At 43.2% G+C, this 23,156-nt stretch overlaps 1 protein-coding gene, 1 non-coding gene and 1 pseudogene across 2 annotated transcripts in view; 1 reads left to right on the top strand and 2 right to left on the bottom strand.

Annotated features, from left to right (window-relative positions):
• Positions 1-4,840: 4,840 nt before the first annotated feature.
• On the bottom strand, positions 4,841-4,947 carry LOC118905547. The gene has a single exon (XR_005022253.1). It is a non-coding gene; the product is annotated as a U6 spliceosomal RNA (small nuclear RNA).
• Positions 4,948-12,120: 7,173 nt separating this feature from the next.
• Positions 12,121-12,380, bottom strand: LOC118905441 (annotated as a pseudogene).
• A 6,300-nt stretch (positions 12,381-18,680) lies between these two features.
• Positions 18,681-23,156, top strand: part of SLC22A16 (solute carrier family 22 member 16) — a 32,655-nt gene continuing 28,179 nt past the window's right edge. Inside the window, exon 1 of the mRNA XM_036870946.1 lies at positions 18,681-18,805. Within this exon, the coding sequence (XP_036726841.1) occupies positions 18,738-18,805 (68 nt within the window). The 5' untranslated portion in view covers positions 18,681-18,737. The remainder of the gene's footprint in view (positions 18,806-23,156) is intronic.

Consider the following 23,156-nt stretch of genomic DNA (forward strand, 5'->3'; position numbering starts at 1 on the left):
TAGATAAAAGAGAAACTAGAGGTATATATATTTTTTGTAAAAGAAGAGCTAACAATCACTATCTGCAGATGAGGTAATGCTATACCTAGAAAGTTTGAGTCACATGAAAAATGATGTCAAACAATATGGGAAGTAATTTGGCTTGTTAAAAAACAAAAACAAAAACCCAACAGAATGAAACAGTCTTTTGGGACTTTCCTGGTGATGCAGTGGTTAAGAATCCACCTGCCAATGCAGGGGACAAGGATTCGATCCCTGGTCCGGGAAGATCCCACATGCCACGGAGCAACTAAGCCCGTGTGCCACAACTACTGAGCCTGCTAGCCACAACTACTGAAGCCTGCGTGCCTAGGGCCCATGCTCCACGACAAAGAGAAGCTACTGCAATGAGAAATGAGAAGCCCATGCACTGCAAAGAAGAGTAGTCCCCGCTTGCCACAACTAGAGAAAGCCCACGTACAGCAACGAAGACCCAACACAGCCGAAAATAAATAAGTAAATAAATTTATTTTAAAAAAACAGTCTTTTAAATAAAAAACAATAATCAATTACAGGACGTAACGGAAGACCTTACTTGCATTGTAACTGAAAAAATAAATTAAACTGAAAAGAAATATGGAAGTTCTAATTAAAGAAAAACTTAAAACACCACTGAGGGATACAAAAGAGAATGTGGACAAATGGAAAGGCATATTCTGCTTTTGAGTAAAAAGACTCAACATCGGAGTCAAGTAAACTTTCCTTACTTGGGCTTCCCTGGTGGCGCAGTGGTTAAGAATCCACCTGCCAATGCAGGGGACATGGGTTCGAGCCCTGGTCCGGGAAGATCCCACATGCCACAGAGCAACTAAGCCCGTGCACCACAACTACTAAGCCTGCGCTTCAGAGCCCACAAGCCACAACTACTGAGCCCGTGTGCCACAACTACTGAAGCCCGCGCTCCTAGAGCCCATGCTCCACAACAAGAGAAGCCACCGCAATGAGAAGCCCGCGCACCACAACAAAGAGTAGCCCCCGCTTGCCACAACTAGAGAAAGCCCGCGTGTATCAACGAAGACCCAACGCAGCCAAAAATAAATACATTTATTTTTTTAAAAAAGACAAAAAAACAAAAACAAAAGGTTTAAAAAACAAACAAACAAAAAAACTTTCCTTACTTTAAGGCAATCTCAGTAAAAATACTGTAAGGAACTTTTTTGAGACCAATTAAGATACCTCTCAAGTTAATATGAAAAATAAATGGGCAAGGAGAGCCAGGATAATTATAAAAAAGAAGAGGGGAAAACCAACCCAGTTATTAAAACATTTAAAGTCAAAACAATTTACACAGTGCAGTGTTAGCATATGATAAGCAGTTCAGTGGAACAGAGTATAAAGTCCTGGACTCGACCCCAAAGCTTATATATGACATAGTATATGACATTTACTGTTGTTCTGGTATATGATAAAGGTGCATTTCAAATAAGAGGAGGAAAAATAAATTTTTCAGTCAATGGCATTGGGACAAATTGGGTAACTCTCTGGAAATAAACTAAGTTGGACCCATACTTCATACGTTACACCAAATAAATTTCAGGTGGGTCAAAGACTTAACTATAAGAAGTAAAGAGAAGTAGAAAAGAGTATGGATATATTTTCATCTTGGAGTAGGAGAATTTTCTAAGTATGATATGAAACCTGGAAGGCTTGAAAAAAAGTTTGATAAATTGAACTATATAAAAATGAAAAAGTTCAGTATGAAAAGAATTACCATAAGGAAAGTCAACATACAAATAAACTGGGGGGAATTTGCAATTCTTATCACGCATACGTTTTATTTTCCTGTTATAATAAAGAGCTCCTACAAAACAATAAGAAAAATACCTACAACTAAAAAAGGATGTGAACTGTTGAAGGAAAACACAGAAGGCTCTTAAATATATGAAAAGATACTCAATCTCACACATAATAAGAAAATGCAAAAAAAGAAGAAAAACTATAAAGAACATTTTATATGTCAATTTGGCAAATCTCATAAGTTTGCTAACATACTATGCAAGTGAAAGTGAGGGAAAAATAAACATTATTACACATACTGAATGGAGTGTAAATTGGCACAATGACTCTGAAGGGCAATTTGACAATAACTATCAAGATTATAGATACGAATATACTTCCACCCAGCAATCATTTCTAGGAAATTAGCCAACAACTAGCTCTCATATGTGCAAATGGTATATGTGCAAAGTTATTCATTGTAGTATAATTTGTAATTGCAAAAGACTGGAAACAATCTAAATGTTCAGCAACAGAAGTTTGGTTAAATGAACTACTGTATATTCATACAATGGAAAAAATGTCATGCAACTATTGAAAAAAGAGATGTAGTGACTTGGATTATTCTTCAAGATAGAGTACAGCAAGGTGCAGAACCATTTGTGTGAAAAAAGTAAGGAAACTAATAGAAATATATTTATTTTTGCTTGTTTATGCATAAAATATTTCTGAGTGGATCCCCAGTATCTTAGGTCAGTCTGCAACTAGACTAGATGCCACAGACTAGATAGTTTAAAGAACAGAAATGAATTTTCTCACTGTTCTGGAGGCTGGAAGTCTGGGATCAGGGTGTTAGCGTGCTCAGGTCCTGGCGAGGACTCTCTTCCTGGCTGAAGATGGCTCTCTTCTCCCTGTGTGCTCATATGGTGGAGAGGGAGTAAGCTCTCTGGTATCTCTTCTTATAAGGGCACTAATCTAATCCCATTATGGGGGCTCTACTCTTATGACCTCATCAAAACCTAACTACCTCCCAAGGTCTCCATCTCAAGATACCATCACATTGAGGTGGGGGGACTTAAGGCTTCAACATATGAATTTGGGAGGGGGGGATACAATTCAGTCCATAGCACTAAGTAACTGATAATAGCAGCTGTCTCTTGGCCCAAGGAGGGAAACAGGAGCTAGGGGATAGGACAGTAAAGGTGATTTTTCATTGTTTGCTCTTTATACCTCTGTAATTCCCCAACACCAGCTGGATGTCCAACAATTTGATTCAATTCTGATACTATCTACCTGGAGTTAGTGTCAGATCCCACAAGTTAAAGGGCTCAGTCCCACAAGGCTGCCCCCACTTCAGATGCCAATCACAACTCCTGGGCCACCAGTAATTCTGACCAACCAGCTATAAATTGGGGGTTCCCATGACCCCTTCCTCAGGTACGATAATTTGCTAAAATGGCTCACAGAACTCAGGAAAACATTTACTGGTTTAGTATAAAAGAGGCAAATGAACAGCCAAATGAAGAGGCACATAGGCGAGGTCCAGACGGGTCCTGAGTGCAAAAGCATCTGTCCCTGTGGAGTTGGGGCGCTTCATCCTTCCAACATGTGGATGTGTTCACCAACCTGGAAGCTCCCCAAACCCTGTTTAGGGATGTTTATGGAGACTTCATTGCAAGGGTACGATTGATCAAATCACTGGCCATTGGTGATTGAACTCCATCTCTATCCCCTCTCCTCACCCCTCCCCAGTGGTTGGGGGGTGGGACTGAAAGTTCCAACCCTCTAATCAAGGCTTGGTCTTTTTGGAGACCACTCCTGATCCTGAAGCTATCTAAAGGTCCACCGAGAATCACCTCATTAGCACAGACTCAGACATGGTTGAAAGGGGCTTGTTATGAATAACAAAAGACACTCTGTCACTCAGAAAATTCCAAGGGTTTTAGGAGTTCTGTATCAAGAAGGGCATGGAGGGGGACATAAAGACCAAATATATATTTCCTATAATATCACAATACCTTTTCTTTTTAATTTTTTTTTGATGTGGACCATTTTTAAAGTCTCTGTTGAATTTGTTACAATATTGCTTCTTCTTCTTCTTTTTTTTTTTACCAGAATATTCTCACATTTTATTTGTTTCAAGGCACTTTCCACCAGAAAGTGTAAAAAGAAGAAATAAACTACCCTGGTAAAACATTACATTTTAACAAACACAACAGAGAGATCCAAATGAGACAAAGCAGAAAAACTGACATACTTAATGCTCATTATCTTGAAATGGCTTAAAGTAGTTTGCTTGCTGAAAAAACAGAGACTGCAAAAAGGAGGAAACAGAGAAGTCTGCCAAGATGCCCCCTTGAAGATTTTCAGCCCATGGGGAAGGAACTAAATCCCTTAAACAAAGGTAAAGAACCGAAGAGTAACATCTGAATTCTCCACATCTCGCCAGCACCCAGCTCACATGGGTTTTAGAACTGGCTGATCAAGTCACTCACTGATTGAACTGGTGAATAAAATAGCAACACTTCTCATAAGCATTTAACAACATTTCATGCACGTGACAAACCCCATTCAGGTCCCAATAGTTTATGGATGATTCTTGCCCATTACTATACATCTCAAACCCTCTATCTTGAAAAATATGACAAATTGATTATATATTAATTATGTACATAAACGATCTTATATACACTAATAATAAAGGATTAGGAATATGCTGAATTACCTGGTGCTTTTCAAAAAATGTACGGTTTTATCTCTACTTCCCTAATATTTTCCTTCCAGCTTCTGCTGTATTTAACTCTTAATTTCCTGAAGATTAAAACCCCCTTTCTCCTTAACTTATTTTTATCCTCAAACCTCAGAGGAAATGATTGTACAGAAAGGTCACACCTGAGGCTGACGACTGAGACAGAATTGAAACTCATCACTTCTAGGAGGTAAGGAAAGGACCCCCACCCCAATCCTCACAAGGTCCAAAGGGCAGCACAAAGGGCCAGTCTAGGCCCTGAATGGTCTACAAGGACCGCAGCAGTTTTGCCTTTGCACCCGTTACTGAATTACACCATCACCTGGGGAAGGAAAAAAAAATATGGAACGCTTCATGAATTTGCGTGTCATCCTTGTGCAGGGGTCATGCTAATCTTCTCTGTATTGTCCCAATTTTAGTATATGTGCTGCTGAAGCGAGCACTGCTTCTGTTTTTTATGTTTTGGGCTTTTTTTGGCCGTGAGGCATGTGGGATCTTAGCTCTCGGACCAGGGATCGAACCTGCACCCCCTGCATTGGAAGGCAAAGTCTTAACCACTGGACTGCCAGGGAAGTCCCCCACAATACCTTTTGAATTTTGACCTATGTACACACACACACACACACACACACACTAAATAGTATTAAAATACTGGAGAGGGGGGAATGCTCAAAAAGCCTGAGTTAACCAATTTCACATAACTTGCTAGGGTGAGACCTGGGCCTCAGATTTCCTTACTTCTATTTAAAGATTCTTTACAATGTGTCATGATTATTTTTTCATCTCTTTGAAGATGTTTACTGCTTTTGTGACTTCAGGGTTCTGAGATTTCTAGTTTTCATATTTTAAAAAGGCGGGTCCTCCAGACTTTGGGGCATGGGACACCTGTGGGAGATCAACATTAATGTAGTTTTTCTCCAAATATCAGTGCAAGACAGTATACAAAGAGACAGTTATTTATATCATGCAAATTGGGAAAGACTTGGAAACCATCCCATCCAAAATACCTCTCTACTAGTCTGTTCAAAGACCTGAAAGAAATCTTACTACTGTAAACCTCTTAAGAGAAATGCAAATATTTCTAAGAGAGGTACTCTCACACTCTGAACAACCATTATTAACTCCTGAAAAAATGAATTTATTAGGTTCCTACCTCCAGGTCAGATTCCAAGAGCAAGCTCCTAGAGGAATGGGACTAAGGATAGTAAATTTTGGTAAAAAACAAAGTTTTAAGGCTCGGTTTTATCATCTGTAAAATGAGTGGGCTGGACCAGTGTCTCCTCAGATTTTCTTCCTAAATACCTGCTCTGCTAAATACCTTATTTCATTTGTTCCATGGAAAAACTGGGATGTGTGAAAAGGGGAGAGGGGATTGTTTTTCTTGTCAGATGAGGAAACTGAGGCTCGAAAGAGCTGGGTCTCTTGTCCAAGATCATCAGCCAAGGAGCCTGTTTGACATGATCACTTAACTCCAGGTTCAGTGACCTTTCCACTGCATCATATTTGTTTCTTCATCTTTTGAGCCCCTACTACAGTGTACGGTGCTGGGATGCAAAATTGAAAAGATGAGGCTCCTGCCCTCTTGGGGTCTGGCAGCCATTGGAGAAGATAAGTACCTAGCCACATTGTCAGCTCCATGCTGGAGAGAGAGATAGATGGGAGGATGGAGAGTTGGGAGTGGGGATCAGCAAAAGCTTCACAGGAGAGGCACATCGCTGAAGTTGAACTAGGAAGGATGAGCAGGTGTTTGGTATAAAGAAAGGGAGGGCCAGTGCTCTCAGGAGAAAAGACTTCCCCTTAAAGTGGGACGCAAGGTGCAGTGAGTTGTCTGCAGCAGATTCTCAGAGAGAAACTTTGGGGCACAGGGGCCTTTCAACCTCTTTTGGATAACATCATTTGTCATTCCCTTGTTCAGGTCTGTGCCAGATTGTTGGGGTCATAGGCTCCTTCTAACTGGCTCCTCTGCCATCCCTATGTGGTCCTTTATTTAAGGGGTTATATTATGAAAGAAGATGGAAAGTGACACAAATAACCGACCATGCCATAACTTCTTCAGTTGTTTTATACTTAGTTTTACTTCCCAGATTATGGAGTAGGGGATTGGAATCCCTCTTGAAGTTTTCACAAGAGCCAGTAACACACCCAGGTTACAAGTGAAAGACAAAGACAAAATTTTCATCATTGATTAAAAGAAGAAATCCATCAAGGCTACTGCCTGGGCCAGCTGGAGTCGTGGGTGACGGCTCCTGGAACAGGGACAGGTTGCTACCAGATGGCTTTGAGACACCGCATTGTGCAAGCCTCCCCTTAACATCCCAGAAACGCACTTCGGAAGTAGAACTAGAAAGTCTCTCTCTTCCCTTCCTCACGTTTGCTCCTCAATTTTTGACCACTTGGGTCAGTATAACTCTGACATACATCTGCCTCTGACATGTCAGTGGTTCTCATTTAGCTCACTTACAGACCTGTAAACACAGACAGACAGACAGACAGACAGACACACACACACACACACACAGACCTCTTGTACCTCTCTCCTGAAGTGGGTGAAATCCATCTTCTGCTACACTCTTTACATTTCTAACACAGACACAATACTCTGGGCTCCTAGCCAAAACTCTAATTCATTTCATGTTCTTAAAAGAGACAGGTTATTCCAAATCTTTTGCCCATTTTACAAATTCCCTCTTGTTTGCTTGTTTTCTTTTACGGTAAGGGGGGAACACTGCATTCACCTGAGTCTTTCTTACCACATTGCATTTGTTTATAAATCAATCCTTTTAAAGCTGCTCCAGGTAGATCCCTTGGTGGGTGTGCAAGTGAAATGCACCAGAGAAAGACTGTGCTGTCTAGGATAAGAGAAAATTGCATAGTTCCCTAAAGAGAGTGGGGAGGGAGGGTGAAGATGAAAAGAGGAAGGAGGAAAGAGAGGAGCCCGAGTGGCCAGGCCACCATCTTCCCAGTCAGCCAGGTTTGTAACCTCAGGGACTTCTCACCTCCTCACATTTATGTGCCCTCCCCAGGCAGCCAGTTGCCAAAGCCAGCCATTCTTCCTTCTCTGCCTTTTAAGTGGGAATCCCCTTCATTCTGTTCTTCTATCACATCTTTAACCGGGATCCTGAACACTGAGATCGGAATATATCAGCCTCCCAGCTGACCAATTTATCAGCTTCCCGGCTGACCTTCCTACCACCAACTTCTCTACCCTCTGTCACACCCCCATTATCAGACCAATCTTTCTAAAACATACTTTGTTCACCACATTGGACAAAGCCTTGGCGGCTCCCCACAGCCCTTTAACTAAAGCTTGCTAGCTTTAGCTTAAAATTCAAGGCCCCATGCATGTGGCCCTAACTTATCCTTTTTGGCCTATCTTCATAGCATTAGCTATTAGTAAACACTTACCAAGGGCCAGGCACGCTGTTAAAAGCTTCTAAATGTTGTTTGTCTAGTTGGAATCTCTATCCAGGAAAGGTGTTTGTCCCCCGGTTTGTGAGACCCTGTCGGGTGGCCATTGACGAGAGCTGAGCATGTGACACAGACCAGCCAATCAGAGCATTCTTCCACCCCAAGCCGCAGGCCAGCCAATCAGAGCATTCTACTCTCCCCCATCTCCAAGCCCAGCTTTAGGAAATTTGACTTGCAGGTACGGGAGAGAGTGGGTTTGTCTCTTCTTCTGGGGTTGAAATCTACACAGAAAAGCAGAGAAGAGCAGAGAGGAGAAGAGATGGAGAATGAGAGAGAGGGGGAAACCTGATGACATTGTTTGTCCCTCTGGATCCCACCACGAAGGCAGTTAGTTGTACGTCTGGCCTTTTACCATAATGAGTGAAAAAGTCCGTTCCTTACTTAAGCTTGTTTGAGTTAGGCTCGCTGTTATTTGCAACTGAAACAATGACTAGAGCACTTTACAGGACTTAACTCATTAGACCCTTACCACGGCCCGGTGAAGTAGGACTGTCACTTTCAATCATTTTGATGAGGCAGTGACACCAGAGGGATGTGACTTGCCCGAGGTCTCGCAGCTTTTAACGCGGAGATATTTACGACCAGGCGTCCGACTACAGAGCTCTTACGGTGTGTTCTAAGGCCCTTCGGGAAAACATGCCCAGTATTTCCTGTGTGCCAGGCAGGAGGCTGAGTGCAACGCACGCCTGCTCCCATCCCATCTGCTGATGTGCTGCACACTATGGCCTCACACAGGTCCTGACTTTTTACATCTGGATCTTTACTCAGGCTATTTTCTCCACCTGAGCATGCTCCCTACCCCACCTCTGCCTGGCAATATATACTTATCCTTCAAATCTGAAATCAAATATCAAATCCTTCTGGAGGCCTTTGAGGTTACCCCACCCAGAAGAAATTACTTCCTCCTTTGAGTTTTAAAGACTTTGACTTGAACACGGGGCCACATGGGTGTCTTCCAGGGCTTACTGCACAGTAACTTGTGGGCATTTCTTATGGAGGTTGAGGGGACTGGTGGTTTGAAGTCACCAGATTTCCGCTCCAGTCATTTCAACGGTAGCTCTGCAAAACCCACACGTTTTGTAACAAGCGGTGCCAGTGCTGTGGTCATGAGTGGTAGCTTTAGAGTGTACAGGGCTGGGTTGGAACCTGGCTCTGTAACTCTCAAGCTTGGGCAACCTTAAACAGATTGCTTGTTCTCTGGGTGTTTCATTTTTCTTATCTGAGTACGGAGATGAGAACAGCATTGATTTAGAGAGCTGTGAGAAGTAAATGAGATAACCAACGTTAAGGTCTTAGTATCTGGCATACAGCATATATCTCTATCTATCTATCTATCTATCTATCTATCTATCTATCTATCTATCTCTCTATCTAAAGTTTTTATGTAAGGGATCATATCTTCTACTCATGTTGCCTCCTCATACAGAGCAGACACAAGTAAAATACGTATTTATTAAGTGAAGGACCAATCTTACAAATATCCACTCCCTTAAACCTTCTCCCAGGCTTCTACAGCAAATGACCAATTACAGCTGCTTGAGGAAATGAAAGAGAGTTGGAAGCAGCAGGATAGAGGTGGGGGGGAAGGAAGAGGGAAGATGGGGACCAATGGAACCTTACAATTCTGGAGAAGAGGGACATGACTGGAAGTGATGCTTGAGAGGTAAGCAGGGATCCAGTCCTGGGAGGCCTTGGAGGCCATGCTGAGGAGATGAAACTTAATTCTGAAAGCCAGGGGGCCATGGAAGGATTTTACTGATGGCATGGTCTATTTACATGGGAATTTTAGAGAGGTCATTCTGGTAATCTGAGGTGTGATGGGTGGAGTTGTCCAGTAGAGAGCTGGGATAAGGGGCTAGAATTATGGGAGAGCAATGGGCTGGGGGAGTCTGTAGGTAGGTGATGAGAACAGAAACCATCTATCTTTGCATGGTTGATGGTCCACATTGAACAAGACAGTCCACATTGGGATGAGGGCTGGGATCTGGAGGCTGTGGGACCACAGGGCATCAGAATATTTTCTCACATGCCAGGGACCCTAAGTCACCCAATCTAACAACTACTCTTAGATTTAGAAGGATGCACGAACATTGTTTTCTCTTAGGCCACTTCCTTTATCCCCTGCCTGTCTGCCCATGTCCCTTCCACCCACTGGCAGAAATACATCTGCACTGTATTTGTGTTAAAATGACCTCATTGTATTTCTAAGATGGAAAGTGTGCTGTTAGTGGGCTCCTCTTTAGGAGAACCCAAGACTTGTCTGAGTGGTGGGTAGTGTTTGAGCCAGGCCCTTTTAGGTTTCTTCCATTCATTTGTGGAGAAACTGGTGCCCTTAGGAAACTGCTTAAATTTTGTTTCATTATTCCCTATGTTTGGATTATGTCCATTCAGTCATTCAACACATACTTACTGTATTCAGTCATTCAGCACACCTGCTATATGTCAAAGTTCCTGCCCTCATGGAGCTTATATTCTATAGTAGTGATACTATATATATATATGATATAGTAGTTATATATATATATTAGGTTGAAGAAAAATAAAACAAGGTGGCATGGTAAGGGGCTAGAGAGTGATGAAGACTGATACTTGAGGAGGAGCAGAGAAATCTTCTTAGAAGAGGCAACATTTGAACAGTGACCTGACTGACGTAAGGAACCGGCCATATGGCTCTTGGGGAAAGAGGTCTCAGGTAGAGGAAATTGAACTCAGAAACAGAGACTAGATTTGTGGTTACCAGGGGAAGGGGGTGGGGGTAGGGGTAGGGAAAAAGGGTGAAGCTGGTCAAAGGGTAAAATTACCAGTTATAAGATGAATAAATTATGGGGAGCTAATGTACAGCATGATGAATACAGTTAACAATATTGTATTGTATACTTGAAAGTTGCTAAGAGAGTAGATCTTAAAAGTTTTCACCAAAAAACTATGTGAGGTGATGGATGTGTTTCCTAACCTTACTACAGTAATAATTTTGCCATTTATACATATATCAAATCATCACATTGTACACCTTAAAATTACACAACGTTATATGTCAATTATATCTCAGTAAAGCAGGGAAAATAAAAGTTACAGGAAAGTTTCCAGACTGTGGCAGGCGGGGTGTGATTTTTTTTTTTTTTTTTTTTTTTTTTTTTGCTGTTGTTGTTTTGTTTTTGGTTTTGGCCGTGCTTTGCGGCTTGTGGGATTTTAGTTCCCCAACCAGGAATCAAACCCAGGCCTTTGGCAGTGACAGCATGGAGTCCTAACCACTGGATCACCAGGGAATTCCCTGTTTGGTTTTATTGTTGTGGCTGTTTTATTTGGGACATAATCTTAAATTGAAAAATAAACAGAAAGTCAAAGTGCAAAAAAAAAAAAAAGAAGTTTTGAGGTAGAGGGAATAGCAAGTGTAAAGTGCAGGGACCGGGGTGTGTTTGCTGTGTTAGAGGAATGAGCTAGGAGGCCAGTGTGGCTGGAGTGAAGAGTGGTTGAGAAAGAGAGGTAGGAGATGAGTCAGAGAAGCAACCAGGGTCATGGAAGGACTTTGATTTTATTCTAAGTGTGCTAGGAAGCTGCTGAGCAAGGGAGTGTCATGATCTGAATTATATATATATATATATATATATACATTTTTTTCCCATAGAAAGCAGAAAAATTATTTATTCCAAAAGATGGCAGAAATAAGAAATTCATCCTGAAAATATACTTTGGTATAATTCTGGTGAGACAGATTTTCCCTCTGAACATATTCTCCTACTGACTGCCCCACTGGAGTCTTACTGTGTGTAACAGTTTTCAAACACTTCACTCATTCTCATGTTGTGAGCAGGCAGGAGCCACCTTCAAATCCACAGGATCCAAGGAGATAGTAACATTATTTCTCAGAAGAACGGCACTTTCTATCTCGGAAGAGTACATAAACATTTTGTGGAGGCAGCACAGTTTAGATTAAATAGGCACATCATTCATCAAAATGTAAAGAAGGAGACAGGAAAAAATACTGCATTCTAGAATAAGATATTCAAATGTGGTGTGAATGTTTAAGGCAGCTGATGGCCAATGTGGGCAAGTCAGGGAAGGTGGTCTGGGTACGGAGGTGCTTTTGCATCTAGAGGAGTTCTCTTCGTGACCTCAATGACTGAGCCCTGGCGAGCAGGTCTTCTTCCTCAAGGCCAATGATGCTTGAGGTACCTACCAGATGGTTTCATTTTTCAACCGTGGTCCAAAGAGAGGGTTAAGTTGGGCCAGAACTGCAATCAGCCAAAAGAGATAGCAGCAAACTGAATAGGTTACCAACATGGCGATGACAATGGTGCTAACTCCCCAGCTGGGACCCTTAGGGATGAACCCAGGGCACCAGGAAGCCGAGGAAGCCCTAGAATGCACTCATCACGACGAGAGGCACCGTGAAGCCAGTATACACCATGGCTGCTGCGGGAGGGGTCAGCCCCTGCCCCGCCACCTCACTTTGGTCCCATCTGGAAGTGTCAACTTGAATTATATTTTTCAGGAACGCTTGCCTGCTGTGTGGGGCAAGGGAGGAAGCAAGGGGACCAGTTAGGAGGATGTTGCGTAATCTAGCAAGGGATGACGGTTTGGATAAAGAGGTTAGCAGTGGGGGTGGAGAGAAGTGTTCAGAATCAAGCTCTATTATAAAGGCCGAGCAACTAGAATTTTCTGATGGAAAAGAATGTGGAGTGTGAAAACGGGAGAGGAGTAAAAGAAGACACCAAGGGTTTTGGCCTAAGCAACTGGGTAAAAGTGGTACCATTTACTGAGGTGGGAAGTTCTGGAGAGAAGCAGGATTGAGGGTAGCCATGGTAAGTTTGAGGTGCCTTTTAGATAGGTGATGGAGACATGGAGAAGGTAGTGGTATTAACAAGTCTGAAGTGCTGGGGTGAGGTCAGCTTGGACATATAAATTTGGGAGTCATTAATGTAAGTTTTGAAAGCCATAGGACTAGATCACGGTTTGGTATGCTTTTTTCTGTTTGCCATCAGAAGGGCAAACAGAAGGGCCAGATAGTAAATATTTTAGGCTTTGTGGGTCATACAGTCGTTCATAGCTACTTAAGTCTGCCACTGTAGTATGAAAGCGGCTGTAGGTAATCTATGAATGAATGAGCATGACTATGTTCCAATAAAACTTTATTTGTAGAAGCAAGTGGCAGGCCAGATTTGGCCCATGGACTGTAGTTTACCAGCTCTTGGACTAGATGATGCTACTAGGGAGAGTGTAAAAAGAGAAGAGAAAGCTCAGAGCCGTGGGGCACTCCAACATATAGAGAAAATGGGAAGAAGAGGAGGATCGAAGAGACTGAGATACAGAAAGTGGCAAAGTAAGAGGAAAATCAAGAGACTGGGCTGGCACAGAAGCAAAGGAAGATGTTTCAAGAAGGACAATATGATATTGTGGTGCCAGTAAACACTGTGAAAGATTTTGAAATGAGCGCCCGCCCCCCCGCCTGCCAAAAAGAATGTCTGTCTAGTATACCCTTTAGGATTATCTTCATCTTTCATTGTCTTTGAGCTATTTTATAGCTTTTTAAGTTGTAGAAAACTGATCATAACCAATGATTCTTGTCCACAGAAATGAATTGCATCCTGTGGAATGCAATTGATTGCATTGGTGGAATGCAATTACCCTGTGGATAGACCAGTTCTGCATCTATTTGTAAATCTGTTCTAGCATTCCTTATTGCTTTAATACTTGGGCTTCATTGAATTCTTCTTTGAACTGATTGTAACATCTTATTAGTTCCCTCATTAATTAATGATTAAAAGAGGGGCTTCTCGGGCTTCCCTGGTGGCGCAGTGGTTGGGAGTCTGCCTGCTAATGCAGGGGACACGGGTTCGTGCCCTGGTCTGGGAGGATCCCACATGCCGCGGAGCAACTCGGCCAGTGAGCCACAATTGCTGAGCCTGCGCGTCTGGGGCCTGTGCCCCGCAGCGGGAGAGGCCGCGACAGTGAGAGGCCCGCGCACCGCGATGAAGAGTGGCCCCCGCTTGCCACAGCTAGAGAAAGCCCTCGCACAGAAACGAAGACCCAACACAGCCATAAATAAATAAATAAATAAATTAAAAGGGGAAAAAAAAAAAGAACAATTACTAAAAGAGGGGCTTCTCTGGTGGCTCAGTGGCTAAGAATCCACCTGCCAATGCAGGGGACACGGGTTCGAGCTCTGGTCTGGGAAGATCCCACATGCCGCAGAGCAACTAAGCCCGTGCACCACAACTGCTGAGCCTGCGCTCTAGAGCCCGTGAGCCACAACTACTGAAGCCCGCGCACCTAGAGCCCATGCTCTGCAACAAGAGAAGCCACCACAATGAGAAGCCCATGCACCGCAACAAAAGAGTAGCCCCCGCTCGCCACAATTAGAGAAAGCCCGCACACAGCAACGAAGACCCAACGCAGCCAAAAATAAATAAAATAAATAAATTTAAAAAATAAAATAAAATCATTGACGTGTTCATTGTATATTTGTATGTGAGTCATGATTTTACCTTTTAAAATTATTTTTTAACAGTGGACATTGAGTAAAATAAAGGTTGAAAACTGACCATGGAATTTGGCAATATGGAGATCATGGTGACTTTGATAAGAGCTATTTTGGAGAAGTAGTAGTAAAAGATTGGAGCAGATGCATAAAACTAAATGATAAAGACACATGGGCACAGGAAAAAGTAAATAGACCAACGGAACAGATTTAGAGAGTCCAGAACAAACCCACATGTAAATAGAAACTGTATAGATGACAGAGGTGAAAATGCAGAGAAAAGGATGGAATATATTCAATAAATGGTGCTGGGACAATTTTTTACATGTATGGAAAAAACCAAAATTGGATCTTTACCTCAAATCAAATAATCTGTTCCAGTGGCTTTAAGACCTAAATAAGAAAAGCCAAAGACTAAAACTTTTAGAAGAAAATAGAATATTTTTGTGACCTCATGGAAAAACAAAATATTTAAAACAAAATACAAAATCACAAACTATAAAGGAAAATATTTATGGATTTGACTTAATTAAAATAAAAAAATACCACTTCTGATCATCAAAAAACACCACAAAGAGATTGAAAATACAATTATTCCTAATGCTTAACTGACAAAGGTATCTGGAATATGCAAAAAGCACTTACAAATCAAAATAAATAAAAATAACCTAATAGAAATATGTGCAAAAATATGAATAGGCAATTCTCAGGAAAGAAAAACCAAACGATCAATGAAGATATGAAAAGATGTACAACCTCAGTACTAATTAGGGAAATGCATATTTAAACTCCAACATAATACCATTTCACATCTCTGAAACTGACTAATGTTTAAGGGTCTGATGAAACAAGTATTGTGACAAAGGTGTGGGGAAATTTTATAGCCTCCCGGTTGGAAGGCAAATTGGTATGACCACTTTGGAAAGCAATTCAGCAATATTTAATAGTTGATGTATGTGCCTTACAACACAACAACTCCATTCCTAGGTATATACCTTAGAAAAACTCCAATATATGTACATAGGGACTGTTTACAGCAGTATTGCTGTAGTAAAAATCTGAATACAATCTGCATGTCCATCAATTAGAAAATGGTTAAGTAAATTGTGGTTTGTTGGAACAATGGAGTACTAAATAACAATGAAAAAGAAATGAACTAGAGCTACACATATTAGTATGCATGAATTTCACAAACAAATATTCAGAGGAAAAATCAAGTTGCAGAATACATGCACATACCTAGATTTTAGTGATATATCTTGCACATTTTTTTGTTAGATTTATCCCTAAATATTTATATTTTCAGTGCTATTAAAATGTTTTTTTTTAAATTTCAATTTCCAGTTGTTCATTGCTAGCATATAGACATACAATTAATTTGTTGTATATTAATCTTGTTATCATGCAACTTTGCCAAAGTCACTTATTCTAATAGGTTGGTTTTTTTTTTTGTAAACTCCATCAGATTTTCTATATAGATTATCATATCATCTGTGAATACAGACAGTTTTACTTCTTCCTTTCCAATCTGGAGAACTTCTTCTTTTTCTCTTTTCTTGCCTGAACCCCCAGTACAATATAGTGGCAGTGAGAGTGGACATCCTTATTTTATTCCTGATCTTACGGAGAAAGCGTTCAGTCTTTCAGACATTAAGTATGCTATTAGCTATGAGTTTTTTGTTGATGACTTTTATCAGATTGAGGAAATTCCCTTCTGTGATATTGTGATATAATAAGAAATACATATTCGGTCTTAATTCTCAGTTCCTGACACAGAGCTCCTAAAGCCCTTGTAAGTTCCTGAGTGATAGGGGTGATAGGAGGATCTTTTGTTATCATATTTGGTCTTAATTCCCAATTCCTGACACAAGAGCTTCTAAGACCCTTAGAATCTCTAGAATCTCTAGAGTGATAAAGGTGTCTTTCTGGTATGGTAATAAGATGACAGGTGGTTGGAGGCCCCTAGATAACTTAAAAATGGGGGCTGGTTTCTAGAAAGACCAAGGCAGGCATTAGAGAGTTGGAACTTTCAGCCCTACTTTCTGACCTCCCAGGAAGGGAGAGGGGCTGGAGAGTGAGTTAATCACCAATGGCCAATGATTTAATCAACCATGCCTGTGTAATGTAACCTCCATTGAGATTGAGAGAGCTTCTGGGTTGGTGAACATATGGGGTGCTGGAAAGGTGGCGTGCCTTCCGTGCTCCTTCCTCCGTACCTCGCCCTGTGTATCTCTTCATCTGGCTGTTCATCTGTAGCCTTTATAATACCTTTTATAATAAACAGGTAAATGTAAGTAAAGTGTTTTCCTGAATTCTATGAGCTGTTCTAGCAAATTATTGAACCTGAGGAGGGGGTAGTGGGAACCCTGATTTTTGTCAGTTTATCAGAATTACGGGAAGCCTCGGACTTGCGATTGGCATCTGAAATAGGGGACAGTATTGTGGGACTGAGCCCTCAACTTGTGGGATCTGATGCTAACTCCAATAGTTAGTGTCAGATTTGAATTACATTTAGGTAACCCAGCTGGTATTTGGAGAGTTGGAGAATTGGTTGTTGGTATGAGCAAAAACCCCACACATTTCATGTCAGAAGTGTTCTACGGACAGAAACAGATCATAATACCTTCTATTCCTAGTTTGTTGAGTGTCTTTATTATGAAAGGATGTTAGGTTTTTTGTCAAATGCTTTTTTTTGCATCTATTGAGATAATCATATGGTTTTTCTTTTTTAGTTTGTTAGTATGATGAATTTCATTGATTGATTTTCAGATGTTAAACCACTCTTGCTTTCTTGGGATAAACCTTACTTGGTCATGATGTATTGTCCTTTTTATATAAAGATGCATTCAATCTGCTAAACTTTTGTTAAGAATTTTTTATGTCTATCTTCATGGGGTATACTGGTCTGTGGTTTTCTTATGTCTTTGCCTGGTTCTGGTATCAGGATAATACTGGCCCATAGAATGAGCTGGGAGGTATTCCCTACTCTTCAGTTTTCTTGAAGTGTATGTGCAGAATCAGTATTATTTCTTCCTTAAATGTTTGGGCCTGGGGTTTTCTTTGTGGGAAGGTTTTTAACTACACATTCAATTTCTTTAATAGATATAGGGCTATTCTGGTTATCTGTTTTTTTCTTGAGTGGGTGTTGGTAGTTTGCGTCTTTCAGGGAATTTGTCCATTTTATCTATGTTGTGCCATTTCTATTTGGTGTAATTAGAATAGCAGATAAAAGTTCAACTTTCCCCATATCTCCCCCCCTCCCCCCACCACGCGTACCTCCCCAGCATTTCCAACCTTAAGACTTTCTAGTTAGTAAGAATCTACCTAATTAAAAAAAATCCATTCCAAATTGTTTATTACTTAATGGATTAATCATTCCAGGAGCATTTGCATTTCAAAAGAAAATAGAATTATTCATAGCAAAAATATATAAATCATTAATGGTGTTATTTCAGGCTTTGTGACAAGTAGGTAAGGGAAGTACTTTGGGAGATGTGCTTTCCTCTTTTTCAAATCCTCTTCGAGTACAAGTTTGCTATTTTCACTATTCTGCTTAAGTTTCTACCCAGGGAGTTCCCTTTGCCCTTTGGTTAACATAAGATATTTCACACAGCTCTGCAAGATCCTGCCACTTCTCAGGGTCATCAGAATCCATTCTCTATGCCCTGCTCTTGTACATCCCTGTCGTGGCCCTCAAAAGGGTGGACTTCTCTGAGAAAGTGATATTTGTGCCCAAGAGTGGAGTCCAGAAATGTGCATATAAAACCAAGTGCTGGGGCAGACTCAAGCACAAGTTTGAGAGCCATGGTTGTAAGGCGCGCGCCTCCAGACCGAACCCCGGCCTCCGCATTCCCGCCTTGGGCTGTCGGGCGACAACCTTTACCCAGGCACCGGCGCTTCTCTCGAGCGTCGACCCAAACGGACGTGGTGAGTGTCCAGGGTCTGATGGGGCGGCGGGGAGGCCGCGGGAAGTGGCGGGGCTGGGCGCACCGTGCTAGTGGGGCTCCGGGAGCACAGCGCACTGGGAAAGAGGCCGCGGCGGCGGGGACTCGCTCGATGGGAAGAGAGAGGAACAAAGCCTGGCCCCGCGCGCGGCTCGAGCACTTTGACGCGCGGTGGACGCAGAAGCCGGGGCGGGCCGAGGCGCGGCGGGCGGGGGCCGGGTTGGGTTGGGTTGGGCTGGGCTGGGCTGGGCTGGGCTGGGCTGGGCTGGGCGCTGTGCCCGCAGCCCCCGGCTCTAGGCGAGCCTCACGCGTCCGGCTGAGGAGCGCGGGGCACGGCGGCAGCATGGGGTGCGGCAGCGTGGGGTCCGGCAACTTGGAGCTGGTTTTTGACAGCGTGGGGCACTTTGGCAGGTAGGGAGTTGGAGTGGGGGTGAGGAGGGAGGACGGTGCCGGGGGGGGCGGGGAAGCGGGAGCCGAGTTGGGGGAGGCGCCGGTGGGGTCTATTTCTTCCCGTTGCGACGGGGTTCTCGTGCTGAGCTCGCGATCCGAAAACATTTCCATCCCTCCTTTCCCAGAGAAGTCGGGAGGCCTGCGTCCCGACTCCTGGCCCTGGCTGGGCTCATCCTCTCGAACTCTGGCGGCGGCACCTCCCCAGAGCAAGCAGGGGGCGCTGGGGCTCGCTTCGGGAGTGGTGGGCGCAGGGCTCGTCCGGCGCGCCTACCGCTTGGCAGGTGGAACCTGGGGCGCGCCGTCTGCGGGTGCCGGCGTCCGGAGCCCCGGCTGGAAAGGCAGCTCACAGGGGTAGAGGAATGCCTGTTCTTGGCGGCTCATTTCTCTAATCGGCCAAACGGGCTCCTCTTTCACTTCCCCAGACGACTGCTGCCCCGCCCCGCCCCGCCCCGCGGTAGAGTCTCCCTCAGTGCCTGGCAGGTATTGAATTGCTCCAGAAACAACCGTTAGCGGTTGTTGTTGTTGTTGTTGTTTCCGTTTATAGAAACCTAATATGTGCCAGCTACACAGTGCTTTATTTGATGCCCACGGAATCTTGCAAAGGGGGTGAATCCTTATTTTAATGATTGGGAAACTGAGGGACGCACAGGTCCCTCAGTCTGTGGGCCAAGGACCCAGAGCTACGGCAAGGTGGGACCTAGGTTTAACCTTTGTACGATTGTCACCCTCTTTTCATTTGTCAAATTAATTTAAAAAATTTAAAGTGTATTCATTCATTCATTCATGGAGAAAACACTTCTCTGACCTGGAACGTTTTGGGAGGAGAGGTAGCTGGGTGAGGGGCCATACAGCGTGCGGATCAGAGGTTGGGAGCTCAGTCTGAATCCTGGCCTGCCACTCACCGCGAACGTGACCATGGGAATACTGTGCCTCGGTTTCCTATCTGCCAAGTGAGAATTATAATCGTTCCTGCCTTTAGCTCCCTCCCAGGCTTGTGGTGAAGAGATGATGATGTGCTCTTCTCCAGGGTGGAAAGTTGCACAAATGTTGGTTATGATTCTCAGGGTCCACAAAAAAGAAGTGGTGGAGCAGGCAGAGGAGGGGCAGGAGGTCCCAGCTCTCCCCTGCTTCCTCCTGATACCTGCATTATTGAATGCTGAGTTGTGCCTGGCTCTGTCATAAGTTCTTTGTACATGTTACCTTTAACCTTCACTACAGTCCCATGATATCGGTGGCAGCACTCATTTTACACATGAGAAAACCGGGCCTGCGCCTAAATCACAAATCTGTTAGTAGCAGAGCAGAATTGGACGTCCATTGGCCTTCACGGTCCATGCTGTCAACCATGGTGCTCTCCTGAGCACAACCCTGGCACTCAGCCAGGTCCTTCATGTATTCCCAGGATCACGTTAGCAGTGAGTTGCAGGCCAGGATTCAGACTGAGCTCCAAACCTCTGATCTGCACGCTGTATGACCCCTCGCCCAATATTATCTCATCTTATCCCCCTTGAAGCAGAACAGCATGGGGATTACAAAATCAGCTCTGGGGATGGATGTCTGAGTTCCGATCCTGACTTACCAATTATTAACTGTATGGTCTCCGACATTTGACTTACCACTTCCTCATCTGTAAAATGGGGGTAATAATAGTACTACAAACGTTTACTTTAAGGACTCCACCTTCAGCCTCTCATTTCATCATCACAGTAACCCTATGAGGTAGTAGTTACTAATACCATTCTTTCCCCATGTATTTTAGGGATTAACTAAGATACTTAGGTGCTATAATAAAAAGATGCCTCAGTTGGAGGTTGTTCCTCTCTGGTAACTGTGCAGGGCAGGTTGTGCTCCATGGGGTTGTCCAGGGACCCAAGTGGGTGAGGCAGCTCCGCCATCCACAGCACCGGGGGCAGCTGCTCTATGTCCTCACCCACATGGTCAAATGTGGCTCACCATGGTGGGAGAAGGGGAGAATGGATTTTGAGAGACAGCTCTTAGCCAGCTACAGTAATGTATGCAAAAGTCTTATCATTCAGTAAGTTCTCAATAAATCATGGCTATTATTATTACCTGAGTCCCCATCCTGGTGGGAAGGGTAGATTGTGAAAGCTGCTTGTAGGAAGGTAAAGGGTAACAAGTCAACGCTTACAGCAAAAGGTGAAAATAGTGTGAGCATATCACAGTACCCATATTTTCTCTGGCATTTGCTCTAATTGGTCTCTTTATTGTTTATAAATAGAGAGTTTATTGTGTATTATTATTATTTAGTCTTAAGGAAACCTAGTGAAAGTGTTAAGTAGAAAACCCTAATTATCTCTCATTTCTCATTAGTCATTTCTAAGGTGAGGAAGCACTATCCTAATCACCTTTAAGAGAGGAAAGCGAGACACCTAAGAAGAATTAGGTTTCCAGGACTTGTCCTGAAGCCATATTGAAGTTACAAAAACTTCATGGCTTAAGTCCCATGTTAGAGGGAGTTGAGGAAACCAAGATTCAGGCATCTGTGTTGGGGGATCTAAGAACCTGGATCTTTGAGTTATTTTGGGATAAAGGGAGAGATGGTTTAAAATTTCAGAGTTGGAATGTTGAGCCTTGTGGCTGACTTAATCTATGGATATAGGTACTGGGGTTTTTCCCCCCCAATATATGAACCTTTTAGATTTTTTTTTTTTACTTTGGCTGCTTTGGGTCTTCGTTGCTGCACACGGGCTTTCTCTAGTTGTGGTGAGTGGGGGCTACTCTTCGTTGGGGTGCGTGGGCTTTTCATTGCAGTGGCTTCTCTTGTTGCAGAGCATGGGCTCTAGGTGCACGGGCTTCAGTAGTTGCGGCATGGGTTCAGTAGTTGTGGTATGTGGGCTCAATAGTTGGGGCTCACGGGCTCAGTAGTTGTGGCTCACGGGCTCTAGAGCACAGACTCAGTAGTTGTGGCGCATGGGCTTAGTTGCTCTGCGGCATGTGGGATCTTCCCGGACCAGGGATCGAACCCTTGTCTCCTGAATTGGCAGGTGGATTCTTAACCACTGCACCACCAGGGAAGTCCCTTAGGTTCTTTTTTGACTTCACCTTATGAACATCATAATAACTAGCACTTTTATGCACCTACAATATGCCATAGTGCTTTCCATATATTAACTCTTTACATTCCCACAACAACCCATTTTTCACATGAGGAAACTGAAACTCAGAAAGGGTAAGGATCTTGCCCAAAGACCCAGATGGTAAGTAACCAGAGACAAAATTCAAACCATGGCAGTCTGGCTCTGGATCCATGCTCTTAACCACAATGGGATGACACTAGTTATGCTTCATTATACAGAGTGATATAAATCTAGGACCAAAAGTAATCTTCTTCACCTGTCACCCAGATAGCATGAGTCTGTTTCCTGGGGGTTCTGATAATCTTTGCTTTTCCTTGCCTCTGGGTTTCCTGTCTATTGTGTCTGTATGACTCTTTTTCCATTAGTGTTTCTCTCCAGCTGTGGGCACAGTGATATGTTGTGTCTCTGTTGTTCTTTTTTTTTTTAATTAAAAAAAATTTATTTTGCCTACACCACGCGGCATTGTAGGATCTTAGTTCCCTGACCAGGGATGGAACCTGAGCCGCCTGTAGTGGAAGCGTGGAATCTCTAGGTCTGTTTTTCTGAAGGGGACTTAGGCTGGGGGGGACACCTGATGGACAACAATCTTTATAAGGGACAAAGTGATATGTTAGAATGCTAGACACCTAAGGAAGTAGGGTTTTGTTTTTTTCGGGAAGTTATCCTTGTAACAGGGAAAGGGAAATTCAAATTGAAAGAGTGCTCAAGACCTTCCCAGCACATAGAAAATATAATTATATGAACTAGCATGGTTTGTTTGGGGACTGCTAAGTGGTTTATTTTTTATGGAGTATAAAGTATGAGGGTGAGAGAAGGCCAGTGAGGGGTACACTTACAGTCATCCACAAGAATATTTTTGATGTCATGCTAAGCAGTTTGGGTATTAGGATCACTATGAAGAATGGAAGGTGCATTGGAGGGGCAGGAGTTGGGGCAAAGAGACCAGAGAAGACCCAGGTAAGAGCCCTGGTGGGAGATAATGAGGGTCTGGACCGGATCAGGGGCAGTGTGAGCAGGTAGGATGGGATAGTTTTAACCGGTGGAATTGATGGGACCTCCAGGCCCTAAGGCATGAAGGAGAAGTGGGAAGGACCATGAGGGCCCCCCATGCCCTGCCCCTACACCCTATTTCTGGTTTGTGTGGATGGTGGTGCCCTAAACTCAGAAGCAGTTACACTCCAGGTGGGGCAGGCTTGGGACTTAGGTATTGAGAT

The sequence above is a fragment of the Balaenoptera musculus genome, chromosome 12, assembly GCF_009873245.2.
Source record: "Balaenoptera musculus isolate JJ_BM4_2016_0621 chromosome 12, mBalMus1.pri.v3, whole genome shotgun sequence".
Lineage (NCBI taxonomy): Eukaryota > Metazoa > Chordata > Mammalia > Artiodactyla > Balaenopteridae > Balaenoptera > Balaenoptera musculus.